This window comes from Gossypium raimondii, chromosome 5 (genome assembly GCF_025698545.1).
Source record: "Gossypium raimondii isolate GPD5lz chromosome 5, ASM2569854v1, whole genome shotgun sequence".
In the NCBI taxonomy this organism is placed as follows: domain Eukaryota; kingdom Viridiplantae; phylum Streptophyta; class Magnoliopsida; order Malvales; family Malvaceae; genus Gossypium; species Gossypium raimondii.
Genome location: NC_068569.1, coordinates 10,097,666 through 10,117,349, shown reverse-complemented (window position 1 = coordinate 10,117,349; position 19,684 = coordinate 10,097,666). Strand labels below are relative to the sequence as shown.

At 31.9% G+C, this 19,684-nt stretch overlaps 1 protein-coding gene across 1 annotated transcript; it reads right to left on the bottom strand.

Annotated features, from left to right (window-relative positions):
- Window positions 1–14,239: 14,239 nt before the first annotated feature.
- LOC105768102 (probable sulfate transporter 3.4) lies at window positions 14,240–18,670 on the bottom strand. The gene is made up of 13 exons (XM_012587849.2): window positions 18,203–18,670; window positions 17,667–17,715; window positions 17,355–17,562; window positions 16,871–17,042; window positions 16,418–16,483; window positions 16,221–16,334; window positions 16,017–16,133; window positions 15,740–15,866; window positions 15,366–15,652; window positions 15,071–15,261; window positions 14,843–14,928; window positions 14,679–14,755; window positions 14,240–14,577 (listed from the first exon to the last, which is right to left on the bottom strand). Exons 1-13 carry the CDS (start codon window positions 18,560–18,562, stop codon window positions 14,434–14,436), a joined length of 1,998 nt encoding a protein of 665 aa, XP_012443303.1. The 5' UTR covers window positions 18,563–18,670; the 3' UTR covers window positions 14,240–14,433.
- Window positions 18,671–19,684: the final 1,014 nt, after the last annotated feature.

Here is a 19,684-nt window from a genome sequence, read left to right as displayed (position 1 = left end):
AGGTAATAACAAAGATTTTAGTTATCGACGACAGTGCTGGTTCAGGAAAAGCTTACAGTGAGGGACCGGACTCAGTCTTGATAGCAAAAGCCAGATAATGGGCATTAAAGTATAGCATGTTCTACGAGGGTGGATTCAAACCCTTTTGCAAGTGGCCAATCAGTGAAATATAAAAAGAAAGAGACAACTTAGATTTGGGACAATTTTTTCAAAACATCTTTTACATAAAAGTTGAGTATCACTTCTTACAAATGAGATTCCATGAGCTTTTTTATTTAATGCAGAAGGCGAGAGAATCGCGGCCGTTAATGGGGCAGCTGCCGATTCCCAGACAAGCTTTGGTTTCCTCATGATCTGGATCCATCGAAATTTTCTAACATCAGAAATTAAAGAATCTAAGCTATAATGTGGACAAACTTTTTGGTGGTGAAAAAGAGATACTTGTAATGTCTTGCCGTCAACAGAAGCAACAGGAAGCCAAATCCCATTACAACAGATGAATTTAAAACCAAAATTACCATTGGAACATTTTGTTCCTTTTCAAAAGTGGAATAGGGCTCTTACTACATGAAATGAAAGCATATATAATATGAAAGGCACATGCATGCCTTGTAGTCGTTGATTCTGTGGTTTAGTTTATTGGACTGAAGCAAAGAGTAGATTTACATTCATCAAAGTCATTCCAACCAATGATTGTGGAAGCATTTGTAAAGTGCCTTGTAGTCCAAAAAGCAAGAAGCGCACTCCCAAGATGCTGCTAATTACTAGCTTAGTTGACATTCTTCTATAATGTCTAGCACCTAGTTATTTTGAAAGGAAAGAAAATGACTATAGGGAAAGTATACATTGCTTTCCCTTGGTGTACCCACTTACCTCATCTCTGTGGTCAAATACAGAGGTCATAACAGGTATGAATTGCAGCTTGCTAGTATGAAGTATTCCACGCAATCCCTTTAGCTGCTGTAATCACACAATGACTGCTTCACCCTCCATGAATCCAGCAAGTGTTGCCTTGGATAGAAATTCGATCAGAAAGCCTGACCTGTATGTCAAAACCAGAATCAATTAAAATCACAGTGATAGATAAATGAAGTGGCTTTTGTCTCTATATATAGTTCAATATGTTCAAGAACTCTTTTGAAAAACCTTATACATTTTGACTTTACAACATTAAAAAGGGTACCTTAAGAGACCCAAAGATGCCTGATACACCAGCAGAGACACTTTCACTGATCATTGTGCCGATCACTAAGGATGCAATGGGCACTGGACCAATAGCAAGATGTCTACAACTCCCAAGGAGAAAAAAACAAAGGAGGAACAAAGCTTGAATCTGCATGAACTGATATAAAGCCGCACTAATAAAAGTCATTAATTTGCATTCATTTATCATTGCATTAGATTTGGAGGTAAGAGTATAGTTGATACAAAGGTACAACATGGATAAAGTTCAAAGGAGAGTGCGGTGATGCTGATGGAGGTTGGTTTACCCAATCAGGATGAAGAGTCGAAGATTACAGAGAGAGGAGGTGAAGAGGAAATGAAGATCGAGTGTTGAAGGTAAGATAGCAAAGTGTAGGAAAATATGCTAGGAGTCGATCATTTCTTCGTTGTTTTGGGGGTTTTTTATAGGTGAGGTCCTGTGCTGGGTGGCATTAACGTGGCAAACCTACAATTAGGTCATTATTATGGAACACGTGGGGAGGATGTAATACCCCTAACCCATATCCGTCACCAGAACAGGGTTACAGAGCATTATCGGAGTTTACAGAATAAATACAGTTAATTCATGTCATTTACTATTCATATTCGAAACCAAACATATTCAACCATATTGTCCCTTAAATGGACACTCGAGGCTCATTTTATGCATTAGAAACAAGTCGGGACTAAACCGGGAACTTAGAAAATTTTTCGCTAAATTTAAAAAAAAAAAATTTCCTAGGTGCAGGGGACACACACCAGTGTGGCCAAGCCGTGTGGCTCACACGACCAAATGACACGCCTGTGCCCCAGGCCGTGTGCGTATTCGATGTGAGGCACACAGTCGTGTCCCTGCCCGTGTCCTTACCCGTGTAACTCTTTGACTTGAGTCACACGGCTAGCCACACCGTGTGCTAGGCCGTGTGGACAATTTAATTTTCGAAAATTAGGTGCAGGGGACACACGTCCAAACTACACGCCCATGCACATGGCCATGTGTTACACACAGCTGAGACGCACACTCGTGTCTCTTCCCGTGTGGACAAAAAATAAGCAATTTTCAAGGCCACTTTTCTCACCCAATATGGCATCAACCTAACCAACCAATTTCGCACCATTACAAGTCACAAAAAAACCTTCATTTCAAGCCAATCTCAAGCTTCATACATGTCATAACATCCAATATTTACAAGTATTCAATCTTACCTAATTGGCCATATAAGCATAATAGTATACTTATCAATTCATTGCAACCTTTAACATACTTATGTAACTTCCACCATCAACCATTTCAATACACACATCAAGCACAATAAGGCTTTAATAATTACAACAAAATATGTCTAATACTAGTCATTCCAATGGCTAGTTACAACCAAATCTTAGCATGCCAACTTTGGCTAAATAACCTATACATGCCATTATAATTTAGTTTAGTTTTCTAATTGTACCAAAATAAGCGGAGGAATAGTGTGATGATGCTCTGACCAGCTTCCAACCTTTACGAGCTTTCGAATACTATAAAACAAAGGAAATAAACAGAATAAGCATTTAATGCTTAGTAAGTTAGTATAACAAGAATCTAACTTACCAATCATGTTCATTTAAAATAAACATATAAATGACATCCAAACAATTTGGCTAACAACCTAAAACACACAACTTTACTAATCATGTTGGTCAAGTAATTCACATAAATACTAAGAACATGAATGAGCTCATCATGTAATAAATTTCATACACATATGTTTTCCATGTCATATTTCCACATAACATATACATTTCCATGACAAATCATCTCAAATACAATTTAATCATGTCATAACTTTGCCCGTTGATTTTTTTCTGAAATAGCGATGAACACACATGTGGTACACTTGAAGTGTACTAAACTATAATCTGTCAATTCATATTCAGGGGTACTCATTAGAGTACATAATCATGAAGCACTCTCTCGAGCCATATAAAGGAAGCTTATGTGAGCCATGTAATAGGAAGCTTATCAGGGCTATAACAGGAAACTCAGAAGAGTTTGAAACAGAAAGCTCATGTGAGCTTAACAGGTAACTCCAAAGAGCTATTATCAGAAAGCTCTGGATAGCCATATATCAAGAAGTTCAAGCCAGCCATAGTAGGAAGCTCATTAAGAGCCTTATATCGAGACGATCATAAAGAGCTGCAGTATGTTCGCAATATATGCAAAATCAATACCGATCATATAACATGACGCTCACAAAGAGCTGTGGTATGTCCACAACACATGCAGTATCAATACAGATCGGGATGCTCGCAGGAAGTATATAATAGGAAGCTCGAGAGGGCTTATAACAGGACGCTCTTCCGAGCTATGGTGTGCCCACGACATATGCAGGACACATTATTTATCGGGCATAATCGGACATGTGATCAATTTCATACATAAGGCATTTATACAATCCACACATACAACATTCAATTCAAGTATATAAATATACACAATTTAGTTACACGAACTTACCTCGACACTTGCTCGTATCTAGAAATTTACTAATCCGACACTTTTTCTTTTGCTTGATCTAGCTCCTTATTTTATCTTTCCGAATCTATATAAATAAATTTAACATCAATTTAACACATTTCATATCCAATTCAATTCAATTTACATATTAGAAAAAAGTACAATTTTGCCCCTATACTTTTGAATAATTTCAATTTCGTCCTTAAACTTGGAAAATGAAATTCATGCAATTTAATCCTTATTACAAGCGTGGCGAATTTTCATATAACAATAACAGTCCATGTATTTCACAAAATAAAAATTTTCCATGAATTTTACATCTTTTAAATTTAGTCCTTAAATCACAATTTCATAAAATTTCCTTTACAAAAGTTGTTTATCTATAAACAACCTTTCATTTTCTACGATAAATTTCAAAATTTCAGCATACTCATCCATGGAAACATTTTAATACTTTGATAACTTTGCAAATTAATACCTAAATAGCTAGATTAGGTTATTACGATCTCGAAATATAAAATTACTAAAAGCGGGACATGATTACTTACCCAATTAAGCTTGCTTGAATTTCTCTCTCTTAGCTAGGGTTTCCATAGAAAAATTTGGGGAAGATGATATAAAATGATGATATTTTCTATTTAATTAAAATATATCTTTTATTATTTCATCTTTCTAATTTAGTCCTTTTTTATTTAATTTTTTATTGATGCCTAAGCATGCTTATCTACTAACTACATGTAATGGTCTAATTTCCATATAAGGATCTCAAATTTTGAATTCCATAGCTATTTGATCCTTCTAGCTACTAGAATTCAACTTTTGCATTTCATGCAATTTCGTCCTTACTAACAATTAAACATGAAACCAGTAAAATTTTTTTATCGAAATTTTCATACGTCATTCCTATCATAATGCAGACCATACAATAATATTAAAATAAATTTTCTTTCTAACTCGGATTTGTGGTCCCGAAACCACTATTCCGATTTCACTAAAAACGGGCTATTACAAAGGATGTCTTCGATGGGACGAGGATATATACGATGGGAGATATCTTGTCATTCACTTTGATCGAAGGTACGAAGTAATTGAACCCATATGAGATTTGGTGACCAAAATGATCACATTCCTAACAGAAGGTTGGGGCCTAGAAGAGTGGATGGTAGCTACCTTTCGCCTGATCGAATGGTTGAGGCTAGAGGTTAAGCTCCTGGAGACCTCTTAATCTATAATGGGTGGGGCGTATACTTTAGGCATCCTTTTGTTCTACCACGTGTCCCCTTTAGTAGGGGTGACATAACAAGTATTTTTTGTTCTGATACTAAAACCATTTTTAGATAAGTTCTAAGCATAATTTATTTGTTTAAAATATGACAACAATAAAAGCAAATTATATATTATTAAAAAGTAAAAAGAAAAAATATCATATATTAGAAAAATAGCGAGTTCACATAAACCATACATTTAGTGGTATACATTTTTCTTTTTTTTTCTTTTACAATTTTTTCCCTTAAAAGTCTAATGATCTTGAAGAAATTAGAATTTATTCAGAAACTTGTCCACTAATATAATATTCATTAGTGGTAATGGACAACAACCCAGGAATGAGTGAGTGAGAGAGTGGGCACTATTTGTGGTTTAATGATGATGAATTTTACTTGTGGGATTGCAAGGCTAGAAATGGTGAATCGTTAAGGAGGATCATTAAGAAAATATTCTTGAAAGCTGGTCTTTTTAGCTTCTGGAAAGTGGTTTTCTTTGGTGGCAAGAAAATATTATATATCTCAATTGCCACCTCTGGTGGGGTATTGGTTTCTCTTCTGTAACCTTGATAGTTGTTGTAACCACCCTTTCCTGACTCGACCGATGGGTCCAAGCTGTAAGGTGCCATATTTGTTGCTGAAGCAACTTAGGCCAAATCACAATTTGATTTACAATATTAAACACTTAATTGTAAGTAAAACAAGTGTATATAACAATACATAATCATTTCCAAGTCATGTACAAGCTTACGAGAGCTCTAATGCTAACTCGAGGTCGAATTAGGACTAAACTGTAATGTTCACAAAGTTTCAGGTTGACGTCATGACTTTGGGGGTTCCTCATTGCAACGCAACATACTGACTTGGCCTCGTCGCAATAACCCATACTCAACGTCGCGTTGTGATGTGGTGGTCTGATCTCGCCACGACAACAATTGCTTGATGTCGCTGTGACTTACTATTTTTGAATGGTAACAAATGGTCATCAACCTGCAAGTACCAATCAACCAATATACATTCCATAACACATTTTTTAGCCAAACATATACCTCCAATTGGTTAAATTTTAAATCATAATACCTTTCATACATATATACATTCTATTTGTTTCACCATTTCCATCCAAACACCTAAACAACTTCATTAAAATAACCATTTAACTATTTGACATAAGTATACATGCATATATACATACATTACCATATACACTAGCAGCACACCACAATTTATACATAAGAAAATATTATGACAACCTAGTTTGCACAATTTAAACATATAGTCACTTTCAAAATACCAATTCCAACTCCAAAAGTTCATAAGTCACATATTATGTCAAAAATTGACTAAACCCAGACACATGTCATACTTAAAACAAAACAGAATTACACAAATTTTGCATAATTCAAACATATAGTCACTTTCAAAATACCAATTCCAACTCCAAAAGTTCATAAGTCACATATTATGTCAAAAATTGACTCAACCCAGACACATGTCATACTTAAAACAAAACAGAATTACACAAATTTTGCTGAGTCGGGGATTGCTTATACTAGATGTTCGATCTACTACTTGAACTCTTAGAAATCAACTATACTTGTGCATGGAAAAAACAAACCGTACACTAAGCGAAAACACTTAGTGGTAATTCCATGATTTAAGATAAAATAACATATGTATTAGTAAATTGTCATAAGGTATATAATATCAATGACTATTCAAAACATGTTCTATGATGTCAAATAATTCTATTAATATATTCGCATTTGAGCATACCATAACAATAGCAAAATCAATTCAAGTCACTTATTAACTACCTATCTTTAAACCATTTCCAATTTCAATACATTCAATTCCATTCTCATTTAACATCAATATATCGTTTAACCCGCCATTCAATCATTTTTAGGAGTCTATCGATTCATTCGTATTTGTTCAACCCCCAAGATTCATTTTCAACCAATTCATATAGTAGTTTACACACTTTATCTATCTTAACGCACATATAAGCATAATATACCAATTCATCAACATTCCATAACTTCTATACTACTCTTGTCATCTCTGATGGCCAGACAACGATGACTTTTGCTATCTATGCCATCACGACTGGCCCAGCTATGGCGGTTTGCGCTATACAATATATTATCAGCCTAAGCGGCCCTGCAACAATGGTTTACTCTATTCGGTATTCTATCATCCCGGATGGCCCGACAACAATGACTTTCTATTCCAATATTCTACCATCCTGAATGACCCGACAACGATGACATTTAACATTTGAACATTCTACCATCCCTAATGGCGCGACAACAATGGTTCCTAATTAATATCCTAACCCTATGCATGCCATTATTTCTGACTCTGTCCAAATAGCTAGTAGGGTAACTAATTTCCAATTTATTATATATATAACTCAATTCACATTCTTCTATTCTCAAGTTATCATCAATTCATTATTTCATCACATCATCTAGTATATTTCAACACAAATTTATATAAAATAACACATATAAATTAAATCATATTATTTTTCTATTCCATTCAATTTAGTCCATGTCTCGACATTCAATCTCAATCATAGCAATTCAGTTCAAATAGTCATTGACAACTCACCTCAATGTTATATCATGCAAAACATCGTAAATATATAGAAATTAAATTGATCCCAAATTATAGAAATACAAATTGGGATCCCGTGTCACTTGTCGACAACTCTCAATTTTGTTTTCCCTCTCGATGGCATAGGGTAACGACTCGATAGTCACGGGTGTCAAAAAGTGCATTTCTGAGACTCCGTTACCGTAAATCAGACTCGTAAATATTTATAATAAATATTTATTATAAATATTTACGAAGTTAGTTGTGTGGCTAATTAGGTTTTAGTTAGGTGAATTTGCATAAATTAAGAGTAATTAGGTAAAAGGACTATATTGCATATAAGGTTAAAGTTGAATTATAGATTAAAGAAAAATTAAAGGGACTAAAGAGGAAATTATGCCATTTTTCTTAAATGAGGCGGCATAAGTTAAAAAAATCTATGTAAAATTTAATGTATATTATAATAAAATATATTTAGTATATATATTATAATAATATATTATATAATAATAAAACGATTAAATAAAAGAAAAGAAACAAGATAGAAACGAAACAAAAAGGAAAAAGAAAGAAAAAGGAAAGAAAAGGAGAAAGACATAAGCTAGGGTTTCAAATTGTTCAAAACTTAATTGGTTAGTCAATTTAGTCCATTTTTCTTGTAATTTTTATGTTTTTGGAATCCCGGTGTTAGTACTACCCGACCCATGTCAAAATTTTAGAAATTATTAAGTTTTTAAGTGTTGTCTATGTTCAATAATTTTAGTATTAGGGATTAAATTGGTAGATTTTTAAGTTAGAAATAAAAAAGGATTGAATTGTAGAATAAATTGTAAATTTTGAGTAATAGGGACTAAGTTGTGAAAATTTTGAAATTTAGGGATTTAAGTGAAATTAGGGAGTTAAATTTATTTTAAAGTAGAATTTGTATGAAAATATAAGATTAATTGTGAAGAAATAAAGTTAGTCTTGGTTTAAGGACTAAATAGAAATTTAGACAAATATTGAGTAAAAATTTAAAATATTCAATATGAAATTGAATTGTGTTGTATTGATGATTTTTAATTGTTTTTATTCCGTAGCTTACGTCGTACCGGAACCCTCGACTAAAAAGGGGAAGATAAAGTCGACAAGGAATAACTCGAAATTTCTAATTTGTTTTTCTATAATCCGAATTTAATTATTAATTGTTGTATTTTGGTTAAATGTTTATGGTAAGTGATTGAGGTGAGTATTAGATATTTTTATATTGAATTAAATTTATATGTATTGTGATTATATGAAAATTTGATATTGGATATTGATTGTTTTTGAATTGTGAAATTAAACCATATTAACTGTATCGGGCTGAGTCGGATATAGATGGCATGCCATAGGATTAGAAGAGTTCAGGGATTTCTTCGACTTCGAGTCGATGAGACACTGGGTGTCAATTTACTACTTCGGATTAATTCGATGAGGCACTGGGTGCCAATTTACTTCAGTTTAGCCGATGAGACATTGGGTATCAATTTATTACTTCAAATTATCCGATGAGGCACTGGGTGCCAAACTGGTGTGTTTTGGTTGGATCCATGTATCCATCCAAGTCCGAGTCGTGTTAATAAGGGTAAATGAATAAATAAGTTCTATAACTGATATTGAAATGGTATGGCATGAGAAATGGAAATGAAATAGTGAATTGAGTATGGAATGAATAAAGCAATTGTATAAATGAAATGTGGGTTAAATTGTGAAAGGCTATTTCCATAGCAAGTGATGGAAATTGAGTATTGTATGGTTTTAAATGTTCAATTGTGTTTAACATTTTATTATACATATTATATTGTTTATCTTTAAATATTCGGATTATAGAAATACCACTGAGTTTTACTCAGCGTATGATTTTGTTTTCCATGCGCAGGTTAGGTACTTAATTTTGATCACTGATTCAGCATCCAACAACAATCTCGATCTCAAACGTGGTGATGTTTATCCTTTTGTGTCGGCATGTACCTAGGGTGTCTAAATGTTAGTTATTTTGTGGATGAAATGTATAAGAGGTTATAAGTATAATGTTGGCTAAGTATATATATGAAATAGGTCAAATTGATGAATTTTGGCATGTTTATAAATTGGATTTGAATGATGCTTTAATGATATGAAATTATGATATAATTGTGGTATCTATGAGGGTACATTGGTTAGGCACCTAAAATGTTTGTTTGATATGATTTGGAGGTGTTTGAATGTGTTTTGAATTGGTTAAATGAATGATTTTTTAGTTGCTTATTGTCCAAGCTTGCAGGGAATGGTAAACTTATTGTTTAAGGTACATTTTGAGTCCACACGGCCTGAGACACGGGCGTGTCTTCTGGCCATGTGAGTCACACGGCCGTGTGAACCCTGCAAAATTTTAATATTTTTCGAAAAATTCTCTGAGTTTTCGAATTAGTCCTGATTTGCTTCTAACACGTATTTTGGGCCCCGATGGCTCAAATAAGGGACATTATGTATGAATTTAATTGGTTTTTGACCTGAATATTAATGTTTAAATTTATGTCTGTTTGATCAATAAGCTTCGGTAATGCTCTGAAACCCTATTCTGGCGACGGATGTGGGTTAGGGGTGTTACACACAACGTTGACGTTAACTACGTACAATCATATAACATATAATCAAAATAAATTTCCAACCAATTACCAATTCATATATATTTTACAATTTATTCAATTTAGTCTCTAAACCCGGGACAAGCATAACTTTCAATTCTTAGCTTCAGATTAAAGTCCGATCTCACATTTATTCATTAGGGACCCTCTACTTTCTATTCCTATCGAAATTTCATAACATATTTGCATTTTATTCAATTTGTCCCCTAATGTACGAGAGTAACAATTAAGTTTTACAATTAATTTATTTTCTTAATCTAAGTTTAATTTCTATCAATTTCACATCTATTTCTTCAAGAAATCAACAGTGACAACTTTCTAAAATTTTAACAGTTGCACAAATTGATACATGGGCTAGCTAAATTAAGATCTCATAACCTCAAATCTATAAAATTTACAAGAAAATAACCTAAATTACTTGATCGAATGGTTTAGCTTCAAAATGGGCTTTCTTCTTTTCTTCCTAATGGTTTTGGTGGTTTTGGAGAGGAAGATGACAACTTCCAACTAATTATTTTTTATATCCAAAGATTAATCCTTAATTAATTTTAATTAACCTTAGTTTATTCATTAATTAATCTATTTTTACTTAATAAATTAATCATAAACAATTAATCATCACCGTCTACTAATTGCGTGAAAAATGGTTTAATAATCATTTTAGACCTTTAACTAATTGTAATTTAAGTCCCCAAATTTTTGTCAACTAAAAATCTATAGAGATTGGACTTGATAATTTAGTCCCTAGGCCTTATTTAATTACAATTTTAGTTAAATTGACTATCCAAAATTTAATTCATCTATATTATAACTCCATAAATATCTCTATTTAATATTTATGGATTTGATTTCTGAAATGAAATCCGAAATCGTAATTTTTGACACCACTAAAAACTGAATCGTTACAATTATTACAGTTATACTTCCAAGATGGTAAAAACATCTTCATTTTAGTTTAATTTTGAACCAATTTTCCTTCCCTTTTACTTCAGAAAAGAATTACACAAGGTTTTATCTTCATTTATATTTCATCATTTTGATATTTAAAATTTTGTTTCTATCTAAACTATTACTAGGTTATACTTTTTAGATAAAAATTAATTGTGTTAAAAAAAGTGATACACCCAACCAATAAACAACCCTACATGTTTTGCTTTTTTTTTTTTTCACAATGTAGTTGTTTATGGTTGATCGGCATTGATTGACCATAAAAATAATTTTTTTATAATAATGACTTTAATATATAATTTTTTAATATGATATTAGGGGTAAGAGATTAGGGTAACATGGTTCAAATCGATGTTAAACGGGTGTCTGCTTTAACCACCATTCCATTTAAGTCAAGACTTATATATATATATAAAACTTTGAATTTATAGGAAATGAAACTTGGAATAAGAGTGTAAGTTATTTGCAATTTCCTTACCGATAAGGAAAAAAAATTGGGTCAAAAGAAACTGTCATTTTGGAGTTTTATCAACAATTTTCTTGTGTAGGCGGGGATTCAGTATTTTCTGAATCCTTATGTAAGGAATTACAAAAGAAATTCTTTCAGCAAATATGTGAATTAGGAAGGATTGGTCGACGTACATTGCCCCCAATTTTTATAAAATACAAGACACTCATTGAATGATAAGAAACTAATTACAACTTCGAATATTTAAGGAATATTTGTACAATCTCTTCTAGCTCAAACAGAGGAATTGAGGTTCCATTCGTATTCTTATGGATAGGCTAATAAATAAAAAGAAATAAAAGACAATACATCATTGAGATTCTCGATTTTTGAAGAGACTTTTTTTATTTATTTTATTTCGAACGAGCAAGACAATAGCTAATATTTGTTTTAATATGGTAGTTTAATCTCATGAGTACAATTATAAATATAATCACAATAATGATTAATGCATTTGAATAGTTATAAATTAAAATTAATTATTATACTACATAATTGAATTCAGATTTAAATTGAAATAAATCTAAAAAATCAACATTTAACGCAACTCAAAATTGAGATCTCATTCTCTCTTCAGTCAAGAAAATATATATTTTATAATTAACTGAGAATGTGATATGTTTTTCTAAATATTTTTTATTTGAGATATTATTATAGGAAAAATTAATATCAATACCTCTAAAATAAATAGAAGTAAATTATATTAACATCATCTTAAAATATATAATCTTTAAGTACCAATAAAACAGTATCACATAATTAATTTTTAAAGATATATAAGTATTATTATACACTCAATCATATTGAATTGATTTAACTTTAATTAAATTACTTAACAAATTAAAATTTTAGTAAACAAAATAAGCATATTTTCTTCTTTTATAATTTTTAAATAATTTTTAATTTTGTTTAATTTGATCGTATTTTATTTCTAGGCTTCCAAATCATGTCAACTTTTTTTTTTTTTGTAAATTCTTCTTATGCAGACAAAATTTTTTCTTTTTTTTCTCTATTTTTAATTTTCTAATTCTATTTCTTAATTTTAATCAAATTCCAGAGCCAGTAGTTTTCAATTTTCGATTTCCTGCTAACATTTTTTAGGTTTTTTAACTTTTAATGTTCAGTTTTAGTTTTTCTTTTCAATTCATTTTATCAGTTTTTAAATTTTAATTATTGATTTAAGTATTTTTAAATTTAATTTTTTCTTAGTTTTTTTCGGTATATAATTCTACATGGTTGTTTTTCCTCAAAATTTTAATTATTTTTAAATAATTTAATTAAAGTTATATTAAATTAGAGATAATATTCTATATGAGTGAGTGTATAATAATATTTATATACTTTTAAAACTAATGATGTAGCGATATTTTATTGATGCTTAAAAACTATATATTTTAGGATGATGCTAATATAAATTATTTTTAAATAGATATTTTTTATAAATAAATTTTGATAAAATTTGAAAAAAAGTATTTTAAAACATTTAAATATTTAACTAAAATTAAAATAAAAACATAAAAAGTACTCGTTAAAATCTATAATATTTGAATTTATTTATATGGTTTATTTAGAAATGAATTTTTAAAATATTCAGAATTATTTATTATTTATTTTAATAAATATTTACATAAATAAAAATAGCAATATTTTTAAGTTTTAAATTTTTCAACAAGTGAATTTAAAGCATTTTTATTAAAAATATTATCCAAGTTACTTTTATATTTTAAAATGATTTTATTTTTTCATATTACTAAAATATTTTATATTTAATTTTAGCAATTTATGGGTTACCAGGTAGAAGCACTTAAATGGATCACATTATAGTTGACATTTAACAGTGTTGAACATTAGATTCCACAATAAATATGGGGTTGATATCATATTAAATATTTTAAAATAAATTTTATGGATAATATATTTTAACTTCAAAATTTTAATATATGTCTGATTTATTTTAAAAATTTTAAATATAATTTATGGATAAATAATACCTGCTTAGAAATTAAAAATTAAACCAAATAATTATCCAAAATTTATCACTTTAGAAATTATTTATGACAATTATGTATAAAATATTTTCTTATGTTCTTAAGGAGGCGTCATTGATTCTTTCTGCTTTAATTGGGTAAAACTTAGCTAATTGTTTTTGTTGATTTAGTTTATTTTGCTCCAAATAAATAATGAAAAATATGAAACTGATTGTTTTGAAAGTCATTGTTTTTGATGAAGGAAGTGAACCCATGTGTACGACTAAACTTGATCTCCTGGTCTCTCACAGTACGTCACACAAGTGAAGTGATTTTTATTTTTATTTTGGATAAGATTACTCTCAAATATGAATAACACCATCCATAACAGTTTCATGAATCTCAACAGAACAATTAAAACTAAAGCCAAGTGAATTAAGAGAGTTAAGTTGCTGAGTTGCTTCCAGGATTACCACAAAACTTCATCTTGATCGTGTTTTATGTCTTGCAACGAAAGTTTCTTATTTTTGCCAACATTCTTTTAAGATTTATTGATTTAATTTCTAGAAGATATAACTTTGGGAAACCATGAGGCAACAACTTGGTTTTATGGAATACAACAAGGTTTAACTTTCATTTCTCTATTAAACCAAAAACATAATGTTTAATCGATTAAGGGGTTTTCTCACAAAATGAAGGGAACAAAACAAAACAACAGTCATGACTATGCTAAACCTCTTTCAAGACAGCCAAAGGGTCTAAAAGGGTTAGTGAAGCGCTTTGTTTCTTCTCTACAGACTCATGGTTGAGGCTTCCAGGAAGCTGCGATGTCTCCCACTGCTTCCCCTACTGTGAGATACATGGAGGTCATTCCGAAGGACTCTAAGATTTTGGACTTGTGCATTTTCTCCATCACACTTCCCACTGGGTTTACCAATACAAGCTGAAATGGAAGAAACGAAAACCATATCAGCAAAGCGTTAAAACCTTAAGCTAACCAACAATGTAATGTAATTCATTGGGTGACACTTGACAATCATTTACCTGAAGTGATCTTTTCTCCAATATCTTTCTTAGTTCACATAACATGTCGATGCCACTTGTATCTATTGCCGAGACAGCTGAGAAATTTGCTTCACTGTTAGCCAAAATACAGATAGGAAATTCTTGGGAATATATAATTTTTCCACATAATTCATATAACTTACCAGTCATGTCAATAATTATACATTTCAAAGTGCTTTCATGGCTTTCATTAATTCGTTCTTCCTCCTCTCGAACCCATCTTAACATCCTATAACAAAGAAATTCCGTCAGTCAAGTCAAACATTTGCTCAATAAGATGCTGTATTATAATCTGCTAGACTGATAAAACATACCGGATAGTTTATTGACCTGGCAATGGAAAGATTAAAAGAAGGCATTAATGAAGTTACCTTTCTTGTAGATAAGTTGAATTTGCAAAGTAGATTGGAGATTCAATGGCCAATATGAGAAATGAAGGGACCCTTGAAGCTTCTTTGTATCTGTTAAGGCTTTGGTATATCTGTGTTCTTGGAATATTCCCCAATACCACAGTGTTTGGCCTGGTGACATGCAAGAGAATCTTGAATATAGAAACTCCAACCTGCATTTTCAGGCACCAACCGAAATTTTTCTTATTACTTCTTACTCTATGTTGATGCTTTTAACAGTATAATACTAGAACAGGTGGATGTTCAAAATGCTTACTGCAATGGCAAGTCCCAAAGGAACAGAAATGAAAAGAACCCCAAAGAAGGAACACATACAAGCCAAGAAATCGAATTTATCGACTTTCCACAGCTTGTATGCTGCCCGGTAATCAATAAGCCCTATAACTGCTGTTATAATGATGGCCGCTAAGATGACATTAGGGGTGTAGTAAAAGAGTGGCATCAGGAACAGCAGAGTCACAAGCACAGCTGCAGCTAATACTATGTTAGAGACTGCTGTTTGTGCTCCAGCATTGTAATTTACCGCAGACCGAGAAAAGGATCCTGAACAAGACATGTCAAAGAGAATAGTTTTAGATTCTGTAAGTACCATGTTTTTATATGGGAAGTATTATGTGAAAGAGTCAACACCTGTTGTAACATAACATGAAGTACAAGAACCAGCCATGTTCATGAGACCGATGGCCATCATTTCTTTGTTTCCATCAACTTGGTAGTTCTGTAGAGAAGCAAATGTCCTCCCCACTGCAATCCCTTCCTGCAAAACATTATAAATCATTGGGATACTAGAGAGAAAAAATCATACAGAAATTAGATATCAGGAACATGGCTGCAGTTGCATGCAAATCCACACAATTTCCTGAGTCATTTAGACATCAATGAAAGTGCTGGTTAAGGAAAAGCTTACAGTGAGGGACAGGATCCCAGTGATAAGGCCAGTCTTGATAGTCAAAGCCAGATATTGGCCATTAAAGTACAGCATGTTCAACGAAGGTGGATTCAAACCCTTTGGCAAGTGTCCAATCTATAAAATATAAAAGGAAAGACACAACTTAGAATTTGGAGAAATTTTTCAAAAGATTTTACACAAAAGTATTGTATCACTTCTTACATATGAGATTCCATGAGCTTTTGATTTAATGCAGAAGACTAAGATCGTTGAGAGAATCACGGAAGTTAATGGGGCAGCTGCTGATACCCAGAAAAGCTTCGGTTTTTTAATGCTCTGCAACGAAATTTTCAAACATCAAAAGTTAAAGAAGGTAGAATGTGGACAAACTTTTTGGTGGTAAAAATAGAGATACTTACAATTTGTCTTGTTGTCAACAGAAACAACAGGAAGCCAAACCCCATTACAATAGTTTGCCAGGACCACTGCAGATGAATTAAACCAATATTAACATGGGAACATTTTGTTACTTTTCAAAAGTAGAATATGCCTCTTTTCTACTTGAAAGCATAAATAACATGAATAGAAGGCATCTCATATCTATAATTATAAAAGGCGCAAGCCTTGTAGTCATTGCTTCAGTGTGTTAGTTTATTGGTTTAATTGAAAGGGGCAGATTTTCATTCATCAAAATAGTCCAAGCAATGATTACGGAAGCATCTGTAAGTGCCCCTTTCCGACAAACAATCACCAGATTCTTGGCCAAAAAGCAAGAAGAGCACTTCCACAATGGCTAACACCTAGTCATTTTTAAAAAGAAGCAAATAAATATAGGGAAGTTTACATTGCTTTCCCTTGGTGAACCCACTTACCTCATCTTTGTGGTCAAAAACAGAGGTCATAACAGGAACAAATTGCATCTTGCCAGTGAAATGAACTATTCCAAGCAACCCCTTTAGCTGCTGTAATGCCACAATGACTGCTGCACCCGCCATGAATCCCACAAGTGTGGCGTTCGATAGAAAATCGATCAAAAAGCCTAACCTGTAAATCGAAACCCGAATCAATTAAAATCCTAATAGATAAATGAAGTAAATTTTGTCTCGCTAGTCCAATATGTTCAGGAATTCTTCTGCTGTTTTAGAAAAATGATGATTAAGATTCAGGAACACCCATGTTTAACGGATACTAAGACAGATCGATGTGCATCCACGGTGCAGGAATCTTAAGCTATCAAACTTAATACATTTAACCATGAATTACTCCTCAAGGATAATGAGAAAAACCCATGAAAACTCATCCACTCAACTATATCAAACTTCATACATTTTGACTTCAGAACATCAAAAGAAGTACCTTAAGAGACCCAAAGATGCCTGAAATACACCAGCAAAGAAGGTAGCAGTGAAGGCCAATTGAAGGTAGAGAATTGGGTCATCAGTAGAGGAGACACTTCCACTGAGCATTGTGCCCATCACTAAGGATGCAATAGACACTGGACCAACAGCAAGATGTCTAGAACTCCCAAGGACTGAATAAATCAAAGGGGGAACAAAGCTCGAATCTGCATGAATTGATAGAAATCCATATTAATAGAAGTTATTTATTTGCATTTATCTATTATTGCATTCAATTTGGACATAGAGCCTTTTCGGTTCCGATACTAACATAATCCAACGATAGGTGGCAAATTTGCAAGCTTTGCGTAACTGATACCCTGCATCATCAAAACAAAATAGATTACCATAAAAGAATATGGAGGGTTTTTTCTTAATATGAAGCAATTCTGTAAAATAAGACAATTTAATAATTATTTGATCCGGAACGTAATTGATTTAATCTAGTAACTCAGTAAATTACCATATCTGGCACCCAAAGATCATTACCATGTAAAATAAAATCACATGAGGATTGATTAATGAGAGAAAAAAATCATCTTTAGATAAATAACCAAACATAAATTTTTATTTAAAATATGATAAGATTAAAAGCAAATTCTTTTATTATTAAAAAAAAAAAAAAACCAAGTTCACATAAGCAACAAGTTCAGTGGTAAACATTTCTGTTTTCTCTTTTCCTAAAAAGCACTCTAATGATCTTAAAGAAACCGGTATATATTCAGAAACTTGTCCACTAATGAACCCATGAACAAGCATGAGAGAGAGAGAGATGCTGTTTGTGGTTTAATGTTGGTGATATTTTACCTGTGGGATTGCAAGGCTAGCAATGGTGAGACCAGAGATAATATCCGACCTAAATAGCTTGAGATTGTAGTGGAGACCCCACTGACATATGGGGAACAAAGACTGAAGTCCGAGAACCAGCTTCTTACACCACGTTTGGTTCTTGAATCCGTGGAGAGGATCATCAGGGAAAAATATGTCAGAGAGGCGGTGCTTTAGCTTCTGGAAAGTGGTTTTCTTTGGTGGCAAGCAAACATTGTGTACCTCTACTGCTTCCTCTGGTGGTGGCATTGGTATCTCTGTGGAAACCTTCAAACTTGTTACAGTTGTATTTGCAGAATGGCTAAAGAAATCTTCAACCCTGTTAGAGTTTAAACCCATTTCACTTTCCCCTTTTTCTTATTCACCAGAAAGAAGAAAAACAAAAATGAAACTTTTCAACAAGGAAATTTTATTGGTTTTTGGTGTTGGTGTTTTGGTGGAACGAAGATGAGCATTGGCTTTGAATTTATAGAGAAACGAAACTTGGGAGGGTATCTATCGGAGGGTAGTTATTGTGCAGTTTGTTGGTATGTGCCTCAATGGGGGTAGTTTAGTCTTTTCAACTTTTTTATTCGCGGTTCTAAAAGCAAAATGAAACTGAAGTTCAACTGCATTATGATTTTTGATGTATTTACTAAACTAAATGGGATAATGACCCAAAAAAAACACACAGGCACGCTAAATAACAGGGGTATTATTGAACAGTAGTATTTTTCACAGCCCCCAATAAGCACTTTTTTATTTGTTTTTGTTGCAGTTTCGATACCTTACTTACAGGGTGATTTTGGATGTTGCCCAATGTTTTCCTGAATTTGATGCACCATATTTTAAAAATTATATTTCTTTTAAGAAATTATAACATATCTCATCAATTCCCGTTTATTTGTTTTTATTTTGACAGAAATTTGGATTTTATAATGTAGTATCTTTAGTAGAGCCAAATTTTAGATAAAAGAAAGTGGATTTTCTTAATACTAGGAAAATTTTGTGTGAGAAAATAAGAAACAAAGAATATTTTTCTTCTTATTCATCACACTAAATCTTGGGAGGGTCATTAGCCAGTTGTCTCTGTCTCTAACACACCAAAAAACAATAATGTACAATAACATAATTAGATTATGTGACATGCGAATGAAAATGATTATTTAATAATTTTATAAAAATTGATATAGATATTAAACATATTTTTATTGAGATGATAAAGTTGAGGGTAAGATTTATAATAGTTTAGGTTTGAATTCTATGTATTTTTTATATTTTATATAAAAATAAAAACATCTTTAAAATAATATTTATCTTTTGTAAAAATAATAATATTTTTAGTAAATTCAAAATTAAATTGTGATTTGATTTAGAGCAACACCAACTCAATAAAGAAATAAATAGTCGATTACAACTTAACCAACGAATAAAAAGAGGAGGAAAGAAAAATGAAATGCTAAAATATTAAGCCATGTGATG